Below are 26049 nucleotides of genomic sequence, written 5' to 3'. Positions count from 1 at the left end.
ACTCAGAACAAGCACAGGTGGTGCGTGTCTGAGTCCTAGCTATTCAAGAGGTTGAAGAGAGAGGATCGCTTGAGCCCAGTAGTTCAAGTCTAAGTGAGATAGAAAGCAAAGTGACAACGCAGTCTCCTTAAAAAAAAAAAAAAAAAAGTAAAGTTACAGCTACACGGAATTTTCTTTTTCTTTTCTTTATGTGTTACACAGTGACAAATATCCTTTATCAATAGCTATCCAAGAGGCAGAAGGTGAGCAATGAGCCTAAGGGGAGACTACTAGCAGTGAGCAAGCCACAGCCTAAGAATGGCATTCAGCCCCCAACTATGTGCTAAACTTCCTCTGAGAAAATCCATCTAAAAAAGGTCGTGGTGAGGGGAAAACCATATTTGCCTGGATATTCAAAGTAATAAGAAAATGAAGTATGGTCCTCAGACTAGCAGCAGCATCACCCAGAAACTTGTCAGAAATGCAAATTCCTGGGTCCAGTCTCAGACCTACTGGATCAAAAACTCTATGGAGCACAGCAATGTTTTGATAAGCTCTCCAGCTGATTCCAGTGCATGCTAAAATACGTAAAGCTCTATGTAAAGCTACAAATATCCAGTCAGTCAAGACTCTATCCAACACAAAGCATTCAAAATCTTCTAGAAACAACTTTCTACTCAAAAAGCTCTTAATATAAGAATTAACAATCTTTTCTCAGAAGCTGAACAAATGCTATCAGATATACAATAAATGCTCCCTCAAAATGCCATACCAAAGAGAAAAATGGCCTGAATTAGAATGGTCAATTATACATTTGCATCATTTTGTATAGGTTCACTTAATAAAATGTTATACGAGCCATTGCACCAATATTATAGGTAATGAGATCTCAAAAGTTTTTTTTAGGCCAGGCACGGTAGCTCACACCTGTAATCCCAGCGCTTTGGGAGGCTGACGCACAATGATCACTTCAGGCCAGGAGTTCTAGACCAGCCTGAGCAACATATCAAGACTCCGTCTTCCTAAAAAATTAGGTGGGCCTGGCTGGCACGTGCCTACATAGTCCTAGGTACTTGAGAGGCTGAGGCAGGAGTATTGCTGGAGCCCAGGAGTTTGAAGTTACGGTGAACTACGATCACAACATTGTACTTCAGCCTGGGCAACAGAGCAAAACCCTATCTCAAGGGGGGGAAAAAAGTCCTTTTTAGTTCAAATTTCATTGTCTATGTTAAAATTAACGACTAAGTCAATCTAAAGCTGTTTAAAATAAATTGCACTGATTACTGTTCAAGTAATCAAAATTCATTAAGTAGCCATTCACTTGTTTGATAAGATCATAAATCTTTCAAAAGTCTAGGACAGCTCTGGCTTCTTTACTATTGTGCTCTACAAATCCATGTGTGTTCACATATATTCACTGTATATGTAAGCGTACAGTATATGTATTAGAATATACATATGGGCAGGCATATTTATACATACACACAGAGAAGCAAGGGCTCAGGGTTCATCAGATGCCCATTTAAAGACCTCGTTTTAACAGGGCCCTCTTGAGATAAGCTAGGAGGCGGCAGTACTATAGGATGCAGAGTGTAAAAACACTAAAAGCTTAGTGTCTAAAAGCTTAAGAGAAAATGATGGCCATCCTATGGATACACAGTGGCTCATCATCGTACACCACTTTAGAGACCATCTACCTAGTATATGCATGAATTTCCACATGCTTAATGACTTGAAACAATACAAATTTATTATCATACATTTCTGGAGTTCAGAAGTATAAAATGGGTCTTGGCAGGCTAAAATCAAGCTGTCAGCAGGGCTGCATTCCTTCTAGAGGTCCTAGGGGAGAATCCATTTCCTTGCCTTTTTCAGCTTCTAGAGGTCACCTATATCCCTTGGCTTGTGGCCTCTTCCTCTACCTTCAAAGCCAGCTGCATGAAGCATTTTCAAATCTCTCTCTCACCCCTGACTTTCAAACCTCCCTTTTTAACTTTTAAAGACCCTTGGATTTCACTGGGTCCACCTAGATAATCCAGGATAATCCCCCATCTCAACATCCTTAATTTAATCACACCCGCAAAGTCCCTTTGCCATGTAAGGTAACATATATAAATTCTGGGGATTAGGACATGGGTATCTTTGGGGAGTCATTATTCTGCCTACCACAGTTGTTAACCCATGCAAAAATGCTATTTCTAAAGCTCAAAACTCTATTATAGGCTATTTAAAAGATTATAACCATATTTTCCAACAGACCTAGCAAAATTTTTGAGTCATTATACAGGTATATAGTCCCACAGTTGTGTTCTAACCATTTTTAAAACTTAGTCATCTAGCTGCTTGGTCTAAATGTAATAGTACAATCAGAAATCATTAAAGCTCTTACAAATAACTGTAACAGCAGGAAAGGCTCATGATGTGCTTCCTATGTGCTAGTCAGATTGTAAATACATCATGGCCAGGCACAGTGGCTCATGCCTGTAAATCCTAGCACTCCGGAAGGCTGAGGTGGAAGGAATGCTTGAGCTCAGGAGTTTGAGACTAGCCTGAGCAAAAGCAAGACCCCGTCTCTACTAAAAATAGAAAAATTAGCTAGGCATGGTGTTGTGTGCTTGTAGTCCCAGCTACTCAGGAGGCTGAGGCAGGAGGATCGCTTGAGCTCAGGCGTTTGAGGTTGCTGTGAGCTAGGCTGATGCCACAGCACTTTAGCTGGGAGGACAGAGCAAGACTCTATCTCAAAAGACAAAAACAGAAAAACATCACATATATTAACTCAATCTAATTCTCAACCACCCCCCTAAACTAGCAAGTGGTAGAATGGAATCTAAACACAAGCAGCCAACCCCAGAGACTCTGATGATAACCAGTACTCAATGATGCCCTCTCTACCACTCACACCCCACTATGTGCTTTGAATAGTATGTGTAAGAACATCCAATATGCAGCAGAAGCACATACATCCTGCGGAATTCTATTTCACAGGCAACTAATTTTGACAGCTTCTACTAGGCATTACAGATCAAATTCTCTCTCACATTTCATCCTTTAGTGACAAGGCCATTAAATTCGCCACAACTACACTTAAGCATATAATACTCATCATATGAGCAAATAAGTTTATTGGAATAAATTCAATGAAATATTAACTACACAATATTTTAGTTATACCAGGACTGCCATAAAACATAATTAGATTCTTCTTGGATGCTTAAAACGGTTATAATTCAGTGGCTACCACAGGGGAGCAGAGCTAGATAACAGAGACAGAGGAAGATGACTTTTTATTGCATACTCTTTCCTCCCTTTTGAATTCTGAACCATGTACATAACTCAGCTGTTTAAATTATTAAATTAAAACTGAGGCCGGGCGTGGTGGCTCACGCCTGTAATCCTAGCACTCTGGGAGGCCGAGGCGGGTGGATAGCTCAAGGTCAGGAGTTCGAGACCAGCCTTAGCAAGAGCAAGACCCCGTCTCTACTAAAAATAGAAAGAAACAATCTGGCCACCTAAAAATATATATAGAAAAAATTAGCCGGGCATGGTGGCGCATGCCTGTAGTCCCAGCTACTCGGGAGGCTGAGGCAGTAGGATTGCTTAAGCCCAGGAGTTTGAGGTTGCCGTGAGCTAGGCTGATGCCACGGCACTCACTCTAGCCCAGGCAACAAAGCGAGACTCTGTTTCAAAAAAAAAAAAAACCGGTGACAATTAACTAAAACCTTAGAAAGCACAAACTAATAAAGAGACTCAGTGGTTAAGAAAATAGGATTTTGAATTAGAATACTCTGGGTTTAAATCTATATCCATAAAAAACATGGTCAATAATCTATGTAAAAGAAAAATTTTTATTCCCTCAAAGGCTTTATTTCATTATAAAATAGGTATAATACTTGTGCTTTCATGTACTGTCACCTATTATTTACAAGAGGTAAACAAACAAGGATATGCAAATTGTAACTTTGGGTCTACAAGCTAAGCCTAGCTCCTAAAACTAAAGTCTGCTAATAATGTTGACGGTAAGTTTATCTTCCCACGTGCACAACAGAGACAAGATCAATCATTCTTTTACCTACTCAGGGACATCTACATAATTGATTCTTCCTTCATTTCCTTTTTCTCTTCAAACATTCACCTTATCCTATGTAAAAGGTGGATTTTCCTGGGCCTCACATAAATGTAACCATTTGCCTCACACCCCACCTTTTTTTTCTTCTGTATGCCCTCTCCTTAAGTGAAGTTCCCAAATTCCCCTTTCGAAAAAGCCAGAGATCACTCTGTGGTTTGTGTTTTTCCCAGCTGCATCCTCGAACTTTGGCTTAATAAATCTCCATTTACTGGGGATAGGGGGAGCCTGGGCGCAGCTCCTGCCCCTAATCTCAGCACTTTGGATATTGGAGGCGGGATGATCGCTTGAGGCCAGGCATTTGAAACTAGCCTGGGCAACATAGTAATACCCCGTCTCTACAAAAAAATTTTTTAAAAATTAACTGGGTGTAGTGGTGCATGCCTGTAGTCCTAGTTACTCAGGAGGCTCAGGCAGGAAGATAGCTTGAGCCCAGGCGTGAGGTTGCAGTGAGCTACATCATGCCACTGCGTTCCAGCCTGGGTGACAGAGTGAGACCCTATCTCTTTTAAAAAAAAAAAAAAAAAAGGGCGATTAATTTCTCTCTCACTTATTACAATGGGTACAGACAAACTCCTATGTGTAAGCTTAAAATGAATTAAAACCTGTACTGATAAATGACAATTTCAAGTGCCCTATGTATTCCCTTCTTATAAAATCTCCATATCCTTTTTCAATAAACAAGACATTTCCATTGAAAGTTATTTTCCTTGGTGGAGCTGAAGAATTCATTTCAATGCAAGAAAATTGATTCATGAGCATTAAAACAGAATAACAAACTGACTTTTATAAGCAGCAACAGAAAATAGCAAATTATGTCACTACTTAAAAGTCACACCATCAAAACTGATGTGTAGATATTACTATACTAAAAATGGTATCACTGAGGTATACTTTGTAAGAACTTTCCACAGCAATGTCTCTTCATCTAAAAAGGTATTCATGGATTTTATTGAAATTCCTGGATAATATTCATCAAGCCCATTCAATTCATAGCCATAATCAGTCATTTTTAAACATTATTTTGCACAACTATACCTGTTTTTCTTATATTCATCAGATATCACCTGAGAAAAGGACACAGAGGAGCCTGCTGGGGTAATGGAAATGTTGGACATAGGCAGTAGTTTCAAGGGAATATACACGTTAAAATTCATTGAGCTGTATGCTTACGACCTGTGCACACTACTATATATATCTCAATAATTTTTTTTAAATCTAAGCTTTCCAAATTGACATTGAGCAAGTTATTAACTGCTCTAAGCCTCAGTTTAATCTGCAAAATCTTTTAATAAAACCTCTTCTATGGTTATTGTAGGAACTGAATAAGGTAACACATGTATTTAATACAATGCTTCATACACAGTAAGCACTCAATTAATATCAGTCTACTATATCACCATTATAGATGGTGGACTGCAACTTTTATCAGTCTGAAATATCTTTATCCAGTTTAACAATGATAAATTATGGGCATCTCCCCAGGCCAACAAGATGCACATCCTACACTTTCCTTTAAAGGAGGGGCGGGTGGGGTATGTGTGTGTGTGCATGTGCTCGTGCATGCATGCCCGTGCACGTTCATGCATCTGTGTATGCATTCAATCCATGGTATATACATAACAAAATGTATTCAACTATTCCCCAAGTAAGAGAAATTAAAGTTATTTCCTTTTTTGTCTGTAGAAATAAAGTTACAGTGAATATCCTTGCCCATTCATTGTTTCCTCTGAGATTTTTATGTCTAAAACAGATTACCAAATAAATTCTTAAGGTTCTTTCAAATTTAAAACCTAAGTATCAAATAACTGAAAGCCTACCCAAATACTAAGTATTAAAAGCAAAATGAGGCCAGGCGCAGTAGCTCACACCTGTAATACTAGCACTCTGGGAGGCCGAGGTGGGAGGATCTCTTTAGGTCAGGAGTTCAAGACCAGCCCAAGCAAGAGCGAGACCCCGTCTCTACTAAAAGTAAAGTGAGCGACAGTATTGTCACAGGTGCTACAGATAGAACTACCTGAAGGAAAATCTCATAGATTCTAAACTTATACATAAAATGAAAAGTTAGAAATAAGTTATTCTTCCACATTTCAAAATATTAATCACAAATAGTCTAAAATCTGTAGGTCTTTCCAAAAGTTCAAGGAACTAATAAAAATTCTATTTAATAACAGAAAAATAATCACAATATAATCTTAAGTGAAGAGAGGCATAATTCTAATTTTTTCTAATTGAAAGAAAATGTACCAAGGAAATATACCAAAAATGTTAATTAGTCAATTTTTAGTATTATGCTTTCACATCTTTCCCAGTTTTTCTACAATGAGTGTCTACTATTTTTGTAACAACAAAAATGCACAGAATTATTTTAAAGATAGGAATTCAACATGCATTCAGCATATGCATCCAACAAATTAATTCCTATATAACAAGGTACTTTCATTTGCAGTGGTAAGTCACATCAGCCTGCAGGGAGAACCTAAAAAAAAAAAATCCCTTATATTTTCCAAAGGTAAACTCTACCACATTTTTTCCATCCTGCCCACTCTTTCATGTCACCAAAATGTAACACGCTGACATAAAGTATAAACAAGATATGGGAAGATAAAATTCAACACAGTTTATTTAGCCAGATCCCATCTTGGTGCAGCTTAGGTCTATTTTCAGCACAAACCTGCTTTATGTTTAAGATCTAGGTTCCTTGCCAGCTGGACTTCTGATTCATTTTCAAGTTCCATACTGAAACAACTGTCCTTAAAAATAACTGACACTCTTTCCTACTTGTTCCTCCTTTGGATTATGTCTGAAAAACTCTGTAATAAATCCTTCTTCACAGACCCTCTTTAATGCAAATCAGTTTACACAAACTATTACTGTTGGCTCACGGTAAAAATTTGTACAATTTTCATTAACTGATGTTGTAAAATTTAAGCAAAAGAACCTAATCTTAAATTATTACCAGTAATCTAGGCCACAATGCCAAAACATTTATTTTGGATTTTTGTAAATTCTTATATGTTAAAATATGAGATAGCCATACTAACCTTGGTTCAAGTAAGTGAGTGTTTCATCATGCAGTTTTACTGCTGGTGATGTTGCAGCACACATCACATACTGAAAGGGTGGGTGTTTAGTTTCACCATCCAATGGAAGGCTGGAATCTTCCTGCTTGAAAATGGGCAATGCCAAGACATCACTGAAAAGCAAAAAAATCAACACTGATCTTACTTTGGGTTTAAAATATTTAAAAGGATGTAAACATTTAGGGGTAGTTTCTTTTAAAATTTCAGATCAGAAATTGTACAGAGAGTAAAAGAACTACTAATGCTAACCTGGTTCACCTAATGGATAGTTTTAACCACACACATCTCTAGTGGGGGGAGGGGCAGGGTAGCCATGATTAAGTGTATAAAATTAGTAGTGGTTAATAAACTCCATGCTACTAATAAAAGTAACAGATGAAGCTGATTATATGGTATTTTAAAAAATTCTTTAAAAACTTTAAACTCCAAATTATTTCTACAATAAAAAAAGAAAAAAAGAACAAGTCAAGAGTGCACAGCTACCTGTTTTAAAAGGCAGGAACTATTATTGCTGCCAAAGGTAGGTCACACTGGCACCATGGAATTTACAAAGAAGCATCTGATTAAAATGGTGCTTTACAAAAAATTCCCTGCTAGGCCTGGCAAGGGCTGAGAACATAAAGCTTCATGCCTAGTCTAAAACAATGGCTCCTTCTGAAAGGCAAACAGTAGCAGTAGAAACAGCTGCTACTTTCCCCCCAAGAATAATTCGGGGCATTGATTGGGAGGAAGATACTAGGGTCTTCTGGGATGCTGTCTATATTCTGTCAACCTGGGTTTAAACAAACATAGATGTGTTTGTTTTTCTGTTGTTGTTAACAGCTTTATTGAGATATAACTTACATACCATAAAAGTCACCCTTTTTAAGTATATAATTCAGTGGTTTTTAGAATTTAGTATAGTCACAGGGTTGTGCAACCATCACCAGTACCTAACCGAAGAACATTTTCTCACCTCAAAAAGAAATCCTGTACCCATTAGTAGTCACTCACTATTCCATCCCTGACCCACTCAGCCCCTGGCAACCACTGTTATACTTTCTGTTTCTACAGATTTGCCTGTTTTGGACATTGAATGCAAATGTAATCATATAACTATGTGGTCTTTTTATGACTGGTTTCTTTCACTTAGCATGTTTCAAGGGCCATCTATGTTGTAAAATGTATCAGTATTTCATTCCTTTCTCTTTTTTTTCAGAGACAAGGTCTTGCTATGTTGCCCAGGCTAGACTGGCACTACTGGACTCAAGGGTCCTCCTGCCTCAGCCTCCCAAATAGCTGGGACTACAGGTACAGGCCACCATGCCTGGCACTTCACTGCTTTTTATAGCTTCATTGTACGGACATACCATATTTGGCATCCATTCATCAGGTGATAAACATTTGGGTTGTTTCAATTTTTTGGCTATCATGAATAATACTATGTGAGCACTTTCATATGTATTTGTGTAGACATGATTTCAATTCTCTTGGGTGTATACCTACCTATGAATGGAATTATTGGGTCATATGATAACTCTGTTTAACTTTTGGGGAAACTGCCAAACAGTTTCCCAAAGAGCTTACACCATTTTACATTCCCATAATTAATGTATAGAGGATGATTATTTGGTTTTGAGATAATTTCATGAGCTGTACATTTACATCTTGTTAACTCTTATATATTCATTCTTCAATAAAAAGTAAAATAATACTAACAACAAAATATCCAAGTGAATAACTACTATCAACACCAATAACAGGGACTTACCTAAACTGCTTATTTTCTCTTTTACTTTCCTATAAGCTGTTGACACAGATATTTGGGTAGCCCACTTCAATTAAAAACCAAAATGTATCAACTCAGTCTCAAGACAAATGAAAAAAATTGGATAAAACAGGAGGGAAATCCTGGGAAAGGACAGTATCCGACCTGCATTCCCTCCTCACCACATATATTTCTATTAAAGCACTGTACTGATTTTGAAAGACACTAAATTATCTACTAAGTCTCCTCCCTCTCTTTTATTTACACCCAGGAATCATCAAAACACTCCTAAGTACACAAGCATAACCAAGGACCACATGGTTTGCAATGGTCTCCAACCCTCCCAGAGTCCTCCATACACTGGAGTTTTTGTCCCACCTAAGTTCCTGCTTTGGGGGCAGACATAAAAACTTTTCAGGAGAATTCAAATAGTATTTCAAGAATCAGTAGCTCTTGATAAAAAAAAGTCACAGTAGTCAAAAATGGCTCTAGGGTAGATGAAAATATATACTGTGTGTCTGTGTGTTTTTTTTTTTTTAAGAGAAAAGCTCTCACTCTGTCCCCCAGGCAGGAGTGCAGTGGTATAATAATCATAGCTCACTGTAACCTTTAACTCCTGGGCTCAAGGGATCCTCCTACCTCAGCCCCCTGAGTAGCTGGGATTACAGGCGCATGCCAACAAGCCTGAATAATTTAAAAAAAAAAAAATGTTTTTCAGGGGGAGATGGGTCTCACTATGTTGCCTAGGCTGCTCTCAAATTCCTGGCTGCAAGCAATCCTCCTAACTCGGCCTCCCAAAGTGCTGGGATTACAGGCATGAACCACCACACTTGGCTAAAAATATATATTGCATATTCTTATGCCACACATGTGTAAGCATTTAAATCCCTCTTGGTGAGAAAGAAAAGAATGAGATGAAAGCTGTGACTCAGAAGTATTAGTTAATTATACTGAAAAATAATATGGGGAGTAATTTTAAGATTTTGATGCTAACGGCTTGGGTTGATCATTAGATATACGTCATCAAAACAAGACATAAGACTGCATGAGAATCGATATTCATAAATTATCACATATAGATTATAAAGCTGTATATGCATCAGGCCCTTGAAGATAGCCACCTTTTTATTCGCTTGGTTATAGCCTCAATGATCCACAGAGGAAATACTATGCTCATGGCAGGTGCTAAATGACTACTGAACAAACTTAACACACAAACACCTAAAAATCACTTGCCATTGAATTCCCAATTAACTTTTTACTTAATTAGAAAGAAAATGCATTCCAATCAGCACAGCAACCAATGATTCTTTTCAAACAGAAGTCAGATCATTTCATTCCTCTGAACTCTCCAACAGTTCACTTTCAACCAGGGTCCTTACAAAATCCTACAAGACCTACTCAACCTGTTCCTCACCCCCTCTCCTTGTCACCCTCATTCCCCCTGCCCCAGCCACACTAGCTAGCCTCTGTGCGTGCCTTTTCCAGGGTCTTTACAGTGGCTCTTCTAATGGATGTCCTAATGGCTCATTTCATTCCAATGTCACTTATTCAAAGAGAGCTTGACACTACAATCCTCCCAACTTCCTTTACCCTGCTCTACATACAGCTCTTATCACTTTCCAACAATATACATGACATATTAAGCTTGTATCCCCCATAAGTATATAACCTCCAAAACTTATTTCTTCACTGACTGACCCCAGCATCTAACACAAAGGAGTCCAACCATGTGCTGAATCAATACACTAATCATAACATTAATAATCAATTGAGGCCAGGCACAGTAATCCTAGCACTCTGGAAGGCCGAGGCAGGAGGATCACTTGAGGCCAGGAGTTAGAGACCAGCCTGGGCAACGTAGCAAGACTGTCTCTACAAAAAAATATATTTTTTTAAATTAGCTGGGCATAGTGGTGACAGCCTATAGTACTAGCTACTTGGTAGGCTGAGATGGGAAGATTGTTTGAGCTCAGGAGTTTGAGGCTGCAGTGAACTATGATTACATCACTGCACTTCACCTGGGTGACAGAGCAAGAACCTCTCTCTTAAAAAAAAAAAAAGTAAGCGCAGGTGCCTGGCTTCTGGCCAGGGCTCTGCTTCCCAAAAAAATAAATTAAAAAATTATTAATAAAATGGAAAACTAGGTCTCCAGACAATTTAAGATTATAATTTCTATGCTGAACCTAAGAAAATCCTAATATTCGATGGTTTTTGTAATCTATAAATGGAAACAGACTTTTGAGTATTAAAGACAGAGTCTAAAATTGAATTAAAGTAAGTAGGACATTTCTGAGTAAAAAACTTTCCAGAAAGCTACAACAGTCTTGATCCTATAATGTATTAAACTCATAGTCTCAAAATACATAAAACCAAATCATGCATTTTGTAAGGCAAAACTGAAAGATCTACATGTTGGCAAATTTTAACATAGGTTAGCACCCAAAATTAGGATGCTACAGAACACCTGGCAATCACAACAAGCTTGATCAAATATAAGTATAAAAAACTATTTGGACACCTAAAAATCCAGCAATGTTAAGATGCCTTCAGGGAGGACAAATGAATGACTGGGAGACACTAGTGTAAGGGGAAGACATCATCACACACCCTTTCATTGCTTTTAAATGTAACTATATGACTGTAATAGTTTTCAAAAAGTTAAAATTTGAATTTTTCTTAATGACAAGATAGCTAAAACATATCTGGAAGCTAAATGAAAATTCTAAAGAATTTAAGAGACAGGAAAGAAACCAAAATGGAAATAACATAGACAATTGAATATTTAATAATGACAGGCTAAGTAATTTAGACCAACCTCTACCCCGCTGAGAACAAGAAATAAACAAAAGCTACATTATTAGACATATATTCATAAAAGCATTGAAGAGCTAACAAAAGAGTGAAACACAAAGCTGTGTTGTGGTTTTGGTGGCCTTCTGGGTCTACGATATGCCTGTCCACATTAAACTGGATGGAAAGAGCTAGATGCGCAGGGTAAGGGTGAAGAGAAAGTAAGCAAGATTTTGCATGGGCTTCCAGCACCAGATAGCTTCTCCAGGCTGGTCACTGACAGGTAGGGTTCCCAGGGGGTTGACAAGCAAATGGAAAGGCTAAGGTACCAAATCATTCCAAGCAATTCTGAAATGCTAGTACCCAAAAATAGCCAGGCATAAAAGCACAAATAAGACTCTAGGAGCAAAAACCAACAGCACAAACAACAGATGGCATATATCCAATACCAGATTCTGTTTGTTGGTATTCAGCTCTTTCCTGCCTCTGTTGCAAAGGGTTGGAGGCCTAAAACTACACATAGAAGACTTCTTGCTAGCTAGAGCCTAGTCAGGTTGCTCCAAAAGCAAGGGACTGGTGGGAAATTATGAGTGGGAAAGGGAAAAGCCAGACACAAAGGCAGGCAGCTGCACAGACTGTGGTTCCCAGAAATTTCAGGGGATTAGAAGCCATGCCTCCTCCCCCAGTCCTTCTAGTGTGTTACATATCAGGTACACACCCTCCTCCCCTCAACCCTTCCAGCACCTTTCCAATCAAATACTTTACTTAATCTCTCTCTGCTTGAAACATCTAAGTGATTCCTATTTTCCTTACTGGATATAAACCAAAGACTTCAGATGCTGGAATTATCAGACCCAAATTATAAAATTATGCTTATTCTGTTTAAAGAAATAAAAGACAAGCCTGAAAAGTTCTGTAAGGAACAGGAACCTTTAAGGGAAAACAAAACTGAAAAAGAACAAATAGAACTGTAAAATAAAATTGCCAAAATTAAACAAGTCAGACAAAAGTTAAGACTAACTAAGGAAACTAGAACATAGGTAGAAAGAAGTTATCCAGAAGGCAGCACAGAGAGGGAAATGAGGGGAAACGCAGAAGTTAAGAAAGGACAAAGTAAGATTTTACATTGAAGTCCCAGAAGAAATGGACCAGATGCAATATTTGAAGATATAAAGGCTGAGCAAATTCCAAAATTAATAAAGTAGACCAATTCACTGATTCAAGAAGTCCAAATGACCAAATCAGGATAAGTAAAAAGAAATCCATACCTAAATACATCACAGATCAAAAACTCATAAGCCATACGGTATGTGGGAATTCAGTTTTATCAGTAAAGTACCAAGGGAATCAGCTGAAAACAGGCATGGGAGGTAGAGTTGTTACTCTAAGGAAGAGGAGTCATCAACCCTTCTAGAAGAGGGAGGGAATGAATGAGGACACCACAGTGTAACTACTGAGCAGCAGGATGGCCGTACTCAACAGCCAAAGTCATGAACCAACCACAACTAAGACACTCAAAATCAGAATACCCTCATGTCCATTAAATAAATTACACGTGTAGTCAAATATTTACTCATTAAAACAAAGTTAAAATCACCAAATCCAGGCTGTTGTCAAGGTGAGATTTATACAACCTTGAATAAACACCTCATATGAAAAATTTTAGCCCACAAGGAAGGAAAGTTCCAACTCGCTGTAACAATGGGTTTGTTTTTAAACTCAGAAAAAAATATTTAACATATCTAAACTCTAAGCATACATTAAACAGGTTCTCAAACAGGTCCATAGAATCCGGGGGGATCTAAGACTTTTTCGGGGGTTTCAAGAGGTCAAGACTATTTTCAGAGCAATACTAAAGCATTATTTGCCTTTTTTACTTTGTGTACGTTTACACTTATAGCACAAAACCAGTGGTGGTTAAAACTGCTGGTAGCTTAGCATGAATCAAGGCAATGGCACCAAACCATACCAACAGTCCATTCATTCTTCATGAATGCCAAACACAGTAAAAGATATTTAATTTTGTTAAATATCGGTCCTTGGATGGGTATAATGTATTTCTGCCGCACACCTAAATGCAATGGTTGTCTCAAGAAAACGCTCTTGTGCAAGTATTTGATCTTGTGAGCTGACCTTGCAGTGTTTTTCATAGAACATTATTTTTACTTGAAAGAAAAACTATGACTATTCATACCTGGATATTTCACAGAAATTTCCGAAAAATGAATAAAGTGAGTCTCTCATTTTAAAAAAATAACTAATGATATTCATTGGCAATTATAAAATCTTTGAGTTCTCCACCATGTACTTTCTCCGATGAGATGGTAGCAACATTAAAAACATTAAAAAACATTAACAAAGATTTTTTTTTTTTTTTTTTGAGACAGAGTCTCACTCTGTTGCCCAGGCTAGAATGCCGTGGCGTCAGCGTAGCTCACAGCAACCTCAAACTCCTGGGCTCAAGTGATCCTCCTGCCTCAGCCTCCGGAGTAGCTGGGACTACAGGCATGCGCCACCATGCCCGGCTAATTTTTCCTATATATATTTTTAGTTGTCCATACAATTTCTTTCTATTTTTAGTAGAGACAGGGGTCTCACTCTTGCTCAGGCTGGTCTCGAACTCCTGAGCTCGAGCGATCCTCCCACCTCAGCCTCCCAGAGTGCTAGGATTACAGGCGTGAGCCACTGCACTCGGCCTAATAAGATTTTTTGATAACGAAAGTGTCAACATTTGGAAGATGTGCATAACTCAGGAAACCACTATTTTCCAAATAACCAGTGCATGCATATTGCAAAATTATACAGGGTAAGAGATCCAATCGAAGTGCAAGACAGACCAATCTATTTTAATGTAAGAGAGTACAAAAAGTACACTGATCTAGTTTCAGATTCCACACTGCAACTAAACTTTTTAAGAAACTACTACCATTTGTCAAGTGTCGGTGTAGCACCAAAATATATCCCAAATTACCTGAAAGGGCTAGTAATGTAATTTTCTTTTTTCCAACCACTTATCCTCCTGAGGCTGATTTTCTTCGTACATCAACCAAAACAATATATTCCAATAACAGATACGAGAATCCACCAGTCTCTCACTGAGCCAGACATTTAAGAGATTTGCAAAAAAACGTAAAACAATACTACTCCTCTTGCTAAGTTTTTTGTTTTGGAAAATTTTTTAATAAAAAAATTATAGTAATACACAATGGTTTGCAATTATTATTTTAAATAAATTATGTTAAAATTTCCTGATACTTTCATTAAGTGACTACAAAATATACAGCATCCAATTTAATTCAGATGGATTAAGACAAAGTAATCCCTAAACAAATGACACAGTGGTCCTACTCTACTCAAAATCACTGCTAAAACAATACAGATCCTTTCAAGGCTAAATACCATTCACAAGCATATTTTATCTTTTGCTTCCAAAACAATTTACATGTTGAAAAACAACAGTTTAGACTACTACACATCAGAACTGTCAAAATCACATGAGAAGGAAAAACTAAAAACTGTCACAGGATAAAAACTAAATGCAATATGAGATCCTGGATTAGAAAAAGGACAACAGAGAAAACTGTGAAATCCAAATAAAATTTTGTACTTTAGAGAATAGTGGCTGGGCGCAGTAGCTCATGCCTGTAATCCTAGCACTCTGGGAGGCTGAGGTGGGAGGATCACTCGAGGTCAGGAGTTCGAGACCAGCCTGAGCAAGAACGAGACCCCGTCTCTACCAAAAATAGAAAGAAATGATTTGGACAGCTAAAAATATATATAGAAAAAAAAATTAGCTGGGCATGGTGGCACATGCCTATAGTCCCAGCTACTCCGGAGGCTGAGGCAGGATGATTGCTTAAGCCCTGGAGTTTGAGGTTGCTGTGAGCTAGGCTAACGCCACAGCACTCTAGCTCAGGCAACAGAGTGAGACTCTGTCTCAAAAAAAAAAAACAAAAAACGAGAGAATAGTACTGCACCAAAGCTGATTTCCAGATTTTGAAAACTGCACTCTACTAATGAAAGAGAAGCTGGGTGAAGGGTATATATGTGAGCTCTCTACATTATTTTTGTAACATAAAAATTTCAAAATGAGAAGTATTTTTTAAGTTAAAAAGTTCAACTACTAATATACGATGCGTAAAAACTAGTTTTGTCATAGTTAGTATCAAGGCAAAAAACTTTAAATCTTAAAAAAACTGAGTTAAAAATTAAAAAATGACTCCACCACCAAAGGCTAACAGTTTCATATCCAACTATTAGATCTGTCCCAAAACAAGCAAAATGTTACAGAGCTTCTTCCAAATTCAGTCACAGAACCTACAGCCAAAAAAAAAAGAAAAGATAAGATGAAATATCAGATGGTACTCCACCAACAGCAAATGTTTAAGTGTATCCTGGCAAATCAACAGTGCTGCTGTGATGAAACATCAAGTTTATGAGACTATCAATAAATTGTCAAGTTTCAAACAGCCCTAATTGAAGGATATACACTATACTGAAGCTTGGGGTAAGGAGTAGGGGGTGGAAAAACCACCCTAATTATTATCTTAAATAATAATTTAAAATAATCTAAAACTGAACACAATAAAGATCTATGGACAAACAATAGAATTATGTAAATTAGCTGAGATAGTTCTTAATCTACATAAAAATAACTTCTTCAGTATAAGATTTCAATACTCGGCAAATCCTTTTCCAAGGCAATCAAAGTACATTGCTGTATTAGACTCCATCCTTTAGAGCAGGGATTGGCAAACTATGGCCCAAGAGCCAAATCCTGCCAGCCAGGAGCTAAGAATGGTTTTACATTTTTTAAAGGGGTTGTAATTAAAAACAAAACAAAAAAAAAGGTGACAGTCTATACTGCCTACAAAGCCTAAGATATTTACTATCTAGCCCTTTACAGAAAAGGTTTGTCCACCCCTGGTTTAAGGTAATAAATTTAAAAACCAATGTGGACACTATAGTCTGGAATAAATAGATTTTTAAATCAGTAATTTACTAAATTCTTTCCTGTGCTACAGATAAGATTAAAACCAGAAAAAGATTTTAAACCTGGAAATGAGTTTTATAGCATTTATTGCTAATTCTGAAAGTATTCTCAAGTACCACTCATAATATAGTTTTAAAATTTCACTGATTCTCGAAATTTTCTATACAGATCCTCAACTGTAAAGTCCCAATAAACCCCATTATATTAATAAGCTGAAAATACATCTAATACACCGAAACTACATCACAGCTAGCCTAGCCTACCATAAACGTGCTCAAAACACTTACATCAGCCTATAGTTGGGCAAAATCATTTGGCAACACAATAAACTGTAGAGTACTGGTTGCAGCTGACTGGGAGCTGTGGCTAACTGCCACTGCCCAACATCATGAGAGAGTATCATACCCGCATGTGTCACTAGTCTGGGAAAAGAACAAAATTCAAAATACAAAGTACCGTTTCTCCTGTGTTTCTACTGAATGTGTATTGCTTTCACACCAAAAATTGTAAGTCGAACCATAATACAGTCCCATCTGTACTTCCAAAATATATGTCACCTACTCAGGGACAGTCTGTTTTAGCATGAGACCAAAAAAAATCATCAGCTTTTAATAGCTACATAATAAACCTTATTCTTACTAATCTTTCACTAACTCAACACTAATCTAAGTTAAAATTTTCCTGTTACCTTACAGGGTCTCTAAACTCACTTTTTAATTTTTAAATTAACATATAACATTGTATGCATTTATCACATACAACACAATGTTCTGACATATATATACATTGTAGAACGGTTCAATCTAACAAATGCATTACGCCACACAAACTCCTGGGCCCAAGCAATCCCCCTCCCTCTGCCTCCCAAGTAGCTGGGACTACAGGCATGCACTACTTGCCTGGTTTTTTTTGTTTTTTTTTTTTTAATTTTATAGAGTGTCTTGCTATGTTGCCCAGGCTGGTCTTTAACTCCCAGCCTCAAGTTATCCTCCCACCTTGGCTTCCCAAAGTGTTGGGATTACAGATGCAAGCCACCATGCCCAGCCAGTTACCAAGATTTTAAAAATATTTATGACCTGCCTTATTTCAAATAGAATCTGCAGCTCACATCTCACATGCAAGTGTGGCACAACAGTACACACTGAACACATATACACAAAATGAGAACCAGAGCCAAAAGAAAAAAGGGAAGCAGCAAAGGTAGTATCAAAAATTAGCCTCGGCCGGGCGCGGTGGCTCACGCCTGTAATCCTAGCCCTCTGGGAGGCCGAGGCGGGTGGACTGCTCGAGGTCAGGAGTTCGAGACCAGCCTGAGAGAGACCCCATCTCTACTAAAAATAGAAAGAAATTATCTGACCAACTAAAAATATATATAGAAAAAAATTAGCCAGGCATGGTGGCGCATGCCTGTAGTCCCAGCTACACGGGAGGCTGAGGCAGTAGGATCGCTTAAGCCCAGGAGTTTGAGGTTGCTGTGAGCTAAGCTGATGCCATGGCACTCACTTTAGCCCAGGCAACAAAGTGAGACTCTGTTTCAAAAAAAAAAAAAAATTAGCCTCAACATATCCCCAGTACTATCAGCCTACATTACTTTATGCAAATATACTTTTCCTACCTTTTTTTTTTTTTTTTTTTTTGCAGAAATGGGGTCTCTTTATGTTACCCAGGCTGGAGTGCAGTGGCTATTCACAGGCTCAATTATTGTGCACTACAGTCTTGAACTCCTGGCTGGGCTAAAGTGATCCTCCAGCCTCAGCCTCCCCAGTGGCTGGGACTACAGGTGTGCACCACCATGCCCACCCCAGCTATTAAGTCATATCATCGAGAAAAACTTTCTTTCAAGCCATCTTCCTAAAAGCTGAGGAAACCATTCCCTGAAAGAAGTCTCAAGAAATACCTCTTGTTTAAAGCTATCCAAAAAGTAAATACAGTAAGCATAACTCACTTTGAAAGACAAATGGAAAGATGTCCATACAGAAAATTTTAATCAAGAAATCATTTTTCCAATAATTTCCTCAAGTTTATTTCTTGAATTTAACAGAGAACAAATGAAGTAAATAAGCCTTCCTTCCCATTACATGCCAGAAAAAGAGACCGAATGCTCATACTGGAGAATGAGTGTGCCACTTCCGGACACTCCACCTCTCAGGGATCCAGCACCGTGGAAAGTGCAATGGCAATGTTAAGGACGCCTGCAGCAGCCTAAAGCCTTCTTCAGACTTTCTCCTTATCAAGTAAATTTTGGAATTTCTAAGTTTGAGATTTTCAAATAATTTGCAAGCAGCAAGCACTCTCATCTCTTGGTTTTTGAAGACTCAGTTAAATATGAAAAGATATCTAAGTAAGCTCCTTAAAAATGGTATTCATCTTCATATTTACTTGAAAATTAGATTAAGTGACACAACCAAAAACATTCAAGGAAAAAAGCTCCCTCATGAAGAATGTTGTAGATGACACACAATTACAAAGATGTCAGGCATTACTTTAAGAACAAGGTCAGGGAAAGGTTTAAAATCCTCTAGATTTTATGTCCTCTTCACAGAAATAAAACATATAAAGAAGTTAATTATATAAGTTAGCCAAATCACTAAAACAAAGTATGGTTCAAATAAAATCCTAGAAAAATGTAAAAGCTCAAAATAACCCTCAATAAGCAAACTTTCATTTTATCATAATTGAGAAGCAATTGAAGAGACACACACAGTTCCTTCACATGCCCTCTTCTGCCTTGACCATAAGCCCCTTGTTTCAAGGGGAGGGAAGGAGCAGCATGGCACCAGAGCAATGTGTTTTCACCAGGGAACCACTGCCTCTAGTACTCTCCTCTTGGGTGACCCCATGACTTTCAGTAGCTCAATTTCCTCAACAACTGAGACAGTTGTTTTAGAAAATAAGCCACCTCATATAGAGCCCTCAAGTTACACAACTGCAGACAGAAGAGGTGCCAGGTTCAGGGAGACCAGCAGAGACCAAATCTGGGCCAGACGCTGGTGGCTGAACTCCCAGTTTAATATGCTTCCCACCACTCTCTTCCACACTCCAAGAAACGTCTCCACCTTTCTTGAGAGTTCTTTATGGCCCGGAATTTTAAAGATTTAAAAACCCAATTACTTCACGGAGCAGCCCCCACCATTCCAGGCCAGCTCTGACCCAGAAGTCTTTCTTCCTCCGAACATTTATGCTCCCTTAGAGCTGCAGTGAGATGCATGAAGACTACTGGGAAACTGTACAGCGCTTCAAAGACATCAGACATTTATCTAAAGAACAGAAAGCTACATTTAATTCACATTAACGAAAAGCTGCCAAACCACTGAATTTCAAACTTTATTAATCGGTTGGGCATTACAGTACACTATATTTCAATAAAGCCGCTAAAAAAATACAGAGTTTCCAAACCGGTAACAGTTAAAAAGGAGAAAGGGCTGAGACTAAAATCAGATCTGTTTCAACCTCTCAAAATTAAAATGAATGGCTGCTAGTACAGACAGCAGAGACTAAACAAACTATTGTTTGTGGTGCAATCACTGCATCTTAAAACCCTCTTAAGAGGAAACAGCTTGTGAGGGTAATCCCGAAAATGAGAAACTTCACTTTGAGACAATGAAAAAAACAAAACGAAGTCAAAGTGTTTTCCCCCAGCTGCTACTCTTTCACTTGCAATTAACTAATATCAAGTGGTTAAAATCAGCAGCCTGAAAAGACCACAATGTAGGGCAACAGCAGAAACTGACGCCAAAACGTTGAAGAGTATTTTCCCAATGTAAGTCCTGCCTTTTCTTAGTGTATTCCAGCTCTAATGGGGCTTGTAAATCACTCGTAAGGAAAAGAAACCCCTTCCCCCACCAACCCAAGCCATCCTAACAGCGGGGCGTGTTTTACAGCAAAAATGAAGCTCCCAGGAACGGCTTGGGGGCTGCCCTCCCCCGCCCGCCAGTCACCGGGGTAGGCAGAGGCCTGTGGGGTTCCATGGCCCCCGACGGCCACGCGGCAGTACTCCGACCCCGCGGCTGGGGAGGCCCGGGCACCGCAGGGCGCAGCCACGCCTAGCAAACACCCAGGGCCGTGCAGGCCTTCCCCACGGAGATAGAGGCTTCTGCCCGCCCGGAGCGCCCAGTACCTCATGCTGTAAGCGCCGGCGCCCAGCTCCTGCCCGATGCCCGAGAGGCTGGCGTCGAAGTCATGCACCAGCCCGGACTCGATCACCTCGTCCATTTTGAGCACCCAGGCCATCTTCCGGCCTCGCCCCGCGCAGCGCGGCCTCCGCGTCCGGGGCGAAAGGGCCGGAGCTCCGCTGGCGCGTCCTGAGAGAGGGCGCGGGTGAAGCCTCCGGCGGCGTGACGACTGGTCACCAGCGGCAGCCCCGGCGGCGGCCGGGACGAGAGCGGCCAGAGCCCAGCTGGCAGGGCACTGCGAGCCCGGCGAGCAGCTGCAGCGGGAGCGGCAGGGCCGCCGGCAGCGCCACCCTCCCGCGGACACCGACCCCGCGCCTCATGCCGCCGCCGCCCACCCCCCGCGCCGCTAGCGCTGCAGTCGCCGCCGCCCGCCCCACCCTAAGGCACCCGGTCGCATCCTCTCCCGGACTGCGCGGGGACCGGAGCTCAGCCCGCTCCAACAACCCCAAGGGACTAGCCACCTGTCCGCCCGCCACCCGCTCCCCAGCCTTGACCCCCGGCCCTCGTCCCGCCCGCCCAGGCTCTAGCGCCACGCCGCCCCGGCCAACCCCGCCGACGCAGCTCCGCCGGCCCGGACGCTGGCTCCGTACGGCTCCGACTTAGGCTCGCTCGCCGCTTCCGCCTCCTCCGGCCCCGCCCCGGTCCCGCCCCCGGGTTCGCCCTCCGCCCCGACCCGCCCCGGACAGCTCCGAGCTTCGGGCCACTCCCCGCGCCTCACGGCCGAGGAATAGTCTGCGCCGTGCAGTTCGGCCCCGCCCACGCGACAGGTTCTCAGCCTCTCCAGCTCCGAGGCCTCTCTACACTTCAACCCAGGAAGAGGCGGTACCAAAAGGGCTGCCAGTTCCCGCCCCGTCCAAAAGAGCGGGATGATTGACAGGCGAACTGGGCAATAAAGGCAAGCGCTTGGACGACGCTCCCGTGAGTCTCTGTGCCTCTGGACCAAACAACCAATCAAAATGTTGTTTCCCCTTGGGCGGGCTCGAGGAGTGAATTTGCGGCCAAAAGAAAGAGTTCATTGGACTGCACTGGAGGAAGAGGCTTAAAACGTCACTTCCGGAGATGCTTTGCAACTCTGTGATATTTCCCAGCGGTCTCTGCCTTATTACCCTCACTATGGAAAGAGAGAGCGGTTGCCACCACACGTGGGGATAGGAAGACCAATTGTGCAGAAAACCTTGATTGGCATGAGAATAAGCCAATCAACGCTCCCGAGATAGAGCTCTGGACAGTCTTCTCCAACAGCTGTATTGCCACGGGCACTATGGCGAGCCTCAGTTAAACTAGGTGTCTTAGTAATGGCAGGCAATCTCTTGACCTTGGAGTTCTGAACCATTAGGACGCGCCACAGGAACAACTAGGCTCCTCGAATGGCCTCCCTCAGAGACCCAGCCTGGGCACGTGCTATTGGGGCTGAAGGATGGAGTCCCCTTTCCCCAAGGGAGGCCAAAGATTAAGGAGGAGGCAGAGGCTGACTTAGAGGGCCGGCATGCGGATCAGAGCTCCTGAGATGCGGCTGCTAGCGTTCAGCGGGCGGAATCCCTGTTGAAGAGTGCCTATGACCTCATGGCTTCGCCCTGGATGGAGCCCATTGCCTCAGAATAACGCCTAGATGCTGAGCACTAGCCTCACGCCCCAACTCGCCAGTTTAAGTGCAAGAACGCTTAGATTAAACCCAGATGTCGGCTTAGTAACACAGTGGCTCTGAGCCAGAAAAAAACACTCATATGCCTCTGTGATTTAAGCATTAACTTGCAAAATGTTTTTCTCTATGTGAAACATTTTTGCAAACATTTACTTTGATACAGCTACTGAAGTAGATACAAAAGAACATTTTACAGATGAGGAAACTCAGGTGCAAACATGTGAAAAGATAGGCTAGGCTCCAGGACACATAGTAAGTGGCTGAGCCCGGGCTTTTGGACTAACACAGATTTCTGTGATTCCAGGTCAAAACATGGGCCGTCAGTTCAGGAAGCTTCATTCAATTATTGTGGCATCCACAAGGGGGTTTCAGCCTGGGTCCAGTTGCTCTTGGGAAAAGAGCCAATTATTGAGACGAGGATTGCCAAGGGAGAAAGGAATTTTTAATACAAAATAAGTCTTATCTCTCCGACTAATGGAGATCATGGGCTATAAAAGAGGGGGCTGTACCTTGGGGCAGGTCCTGGTGAACCTAACAAGAGGCTCCCTGCATTGGTGGCAGGTTATGGGGATGGTGAATCTTGGCATGAGGAAGTCTGCCTGGGCCTTCAGCATCTCAGCTCCGTTGTCTTGCAGAAAATTCACCACTTCTGGGAAATAACTGAAAAGGTCAAGTAGTTAGTTAAAGGAGAGTATTATAGAAAACATACAGGGGTCATTGAATTTTGCTCATGGGGCCAGTTATACTGTTACAAATAAACCTGCACAACCAATCAGATAGTCAACATAAACAGGGCTGTCTAGTTGGGAGGGTCTCGGATATATCTTCATTTTATGAACAAGCGATTTGCCTCATTTCCATAACCAGATTGTAAGGACGGCCTTGCTGAAATAACAGGCTTTCCATCCTAACAAGAGCAGCCAGATCTATGATTAATTGATGGAAATTTTGGAGAAATACCAGGGGTGGGGGGTAATTCTCTTATTCTTGGGAAGAGTGTAATAATACAAACTACCATCATTTTCTTTAATCAGGCTGTGCCCTAAGGAAGTACCCAGCACACATTTAGAAGCAGAGCCTCGGAAATTTTAAAAGGTACCAATAATCTCTACCTGAAGTTGGAAAAATAATACAGGCTATTTTCTTGATTCCAACTCTGGAGATACCATAGTGGCAGAGGAAAGATTGATGAATATGAGAAACTAATGTGGAAAAAAAAACTATGAAATACCCTTGAGGCTATCAAAGGTGGTTGAGTTTTTGTGAACAGCAGCTAGAACAGAAGAGGCCTAGGCTACCGAAATAGATACAAAATACTGTAGTAGTATCCCACATACTAGAATGGGCTTAAACAGAGATTGTCAGCTCTGTTATTTTCTCTTGCTTTTATATTTCTATGGAAGGGTCATCTGAAAAACAAACAAACAAAAATAGCATCAGCTCAGTGCTGGTAACATCAGCTGAAGCTTGACTCTGCTGGGATGAAGAGCAGATACAGCAGATGTCAGCCTCTTAGCATTGCCCCCTTCCACAACACCACCTGCTCTCTGTAAACCCAGGAAGACAGTGCTTAAAAGAAAGGCAGAGAGGGAGATTCCCTGAGGGACTGGGAACACTAACTGTCTGAAGGAGAGGCACAAGGTGGGGCTTAGATGTTAGTGGAACACAGGACTACCCTGAATAGGTCATAATCCTAAAAGAATATTAATTCACAGGGTAAAATAGAAATATCTGAATTTAACTGATCAATGCCAAATAATGCCAAATAATCATACTAGATATGCCAAACTAATGATACCAGCAAATAATTGAAATAATATAAGTATAATACTTGAAATAAATAAATAAATAGGTTAGTTGGTTACAAAATTAATAAATTTCAAGAAATAAGTTAAAGAACTCCCTGAGGAAAAAATTAAGAGTTATGGAGGATAAAAATAGAAGTGTTATAAAAGCCATAAATAGTAGTCTCAGAAAGAGACCACAATATAAAGGAGGGATGGGAAATATTTGAAGAAATCATGACTTAGATTTGAAATCATGACTTTTCCAGGGTTAAAAGAAAAAAGGCTGTGAAGGGAAAGGGCTTTTAAAATGCCAAACAGGATAAATGAAAGGTGGAAAAACCTTAAATACAACATTAAAGACAAAATTTTTTTAAAAACCTACTAAAAAACTGGCTGAATAGGTGGCCCACACCTGTAATCCCAGCACTTTGTGGGGCTGGTGCGGGAGGATCACTTGAGGCCAGGAGTTTGAAACCAGCCTGGGCAGGATGGCAAGACCCCACCTCTAAAAAAAAAATTAGGCAGGGATGGTGGTGCACCCCTGTAGTTGGGAAGCTGAGGCAGAAGGATTGTTTTAGCCTAGGAATCTGAGGCTCCAAGGAGCTATGATCAGGCCACTGCACTCCAGACTGGGCAACAGAGCTAGTGTGAGGGAAGATCCTATCTGGAAAACAAAACAAAACAAAACAAAAACCTACCAACTCAAAGAGAAAGCAGATCCCATCTAAAGGAATGATAATCAACTAATATCAGATTGCTAAACTGCAACACTGAATGTTCAAAAGTAAGAGTAATTCAAAATATTGAAGAAGGAGAACTTTGAACCCAAACTTTTATGCTTAATTCTCATTCTTCTAAGGCTTAAATAAAGGCATCTTCAGGCACACAAAGCAAGAAAAGTTTTACCAAAAAAGATCTTTGAATACTCAGAGGAAGTAATTCAACAATATGATAAACGCAGAAGGGCATCCTGATATGTAGGGGAAAAGGATGAATAAAGAAACCACTAAAGATTTCTGTTTTGTAAATAAGGATGTATCCATAAATTATATCTATAGAAACTTGGAATGAAAAATTCTAGGCAAGACATAAGGGAAAGAAAAGGCCAAAAAAGGGCAAGAACAAGCTAAGACTCTCTCACAAAGATATACAACAGCTATTGGTATAACAGTGTTTGTTTTTGAATTTATTTTTTATTTATTGAGATAAAATTTGCATACCATAACCTTCTACATTTCAACCATTTTAAAATGCACAAGTCATCTGTTTTAGTATATTCACAATACTGTGCACCTATCTAATTCCAGAGCATTTCTATCACACCAAAAGAACTTGCACCTCACCCCATTCACTTCCCTTGGTAATATAACCAATTTTCCAATGCATCCTGCTCCTAAAGAAAGAGTACATATTTATTGGACTTATGTGAATAATCATATTGCCATAAAAATTAAAAATACTCATGAATAGTTTCTGAATTTTGGAGCAATCAAGTAGAGAGAAAAAGCAAATGCTAACATCCTTGTTCACAAAAGTATACTTTACCAAATTATTGTAAAATATAAATAGCTTATGAGAGAAAATTTCCTTAAATCTGGAAAACAAAATATTTAAGTAAAAAAATCAATTATGTTTTAAATAAAAGTCATAAAAACATTATCTTTATCAATTACTTAAGTTTATGTAATTAATTTTTTTTGTTTTGCTTTATCTTAATTAGCAGTTTCATG

The 26049-nt window shown here is 40.0% G+C and overlaps 1 protein-coding gene across 4 annotated transcripts in view; it reads right to left on the bottom strand.

Annotated features, from left to right (window-relative positions):
- Positions 1–21469, bottom strand: part of UBP1 (upstream binding protein 1) — a 52976-nt gene extending 31507 nt beyond the window's left edge. For all 4 annotated transcript variants that reach the window (XR_006731435.1, XM_045537368.1, XM_045537372.1 and 1 more), the window contains exons 1-2: positions 20836–21469; positions 7147–7298 (exon numbers count right to left, since the gene is read on the bottom strand). Coding sequence is in view for 3 of the 4 variants with exons in the window: in XM_045537368.1 (XP_045393324.1) it covers positions 7147–7298; positions 20836–20948 (265 nt within the window). In the remaining variant the exon portion in view is untranslated. The remainder of the gene's footprint in view (positions 1–7146; positions 7299–20835) is intronic.
- Between the last annotated feature and the right edge of the window lie 4580 nt (positions 21470–26049).

The sequence above is a fragment of the Lemur catta genome, chromosome 1, assembly GCF_020740605.2.
Source record: "Lemur catta isolate mLemCat1 chromosome 1, mLemCat1.pri, whole genome shotgun sequence".
In the NCBI taxonomy this organism is placed as follows: domain Eukaryota; kingdom Metazoa; phylum Chordata; class Mammalia; order Primates; family Lemuridae; genus Lemur; species Lemur catta.
Note: the sequence above shows the minus strand (reverse complement) of the source record. Positions and strands in the feature narration are given on the sequence as shown.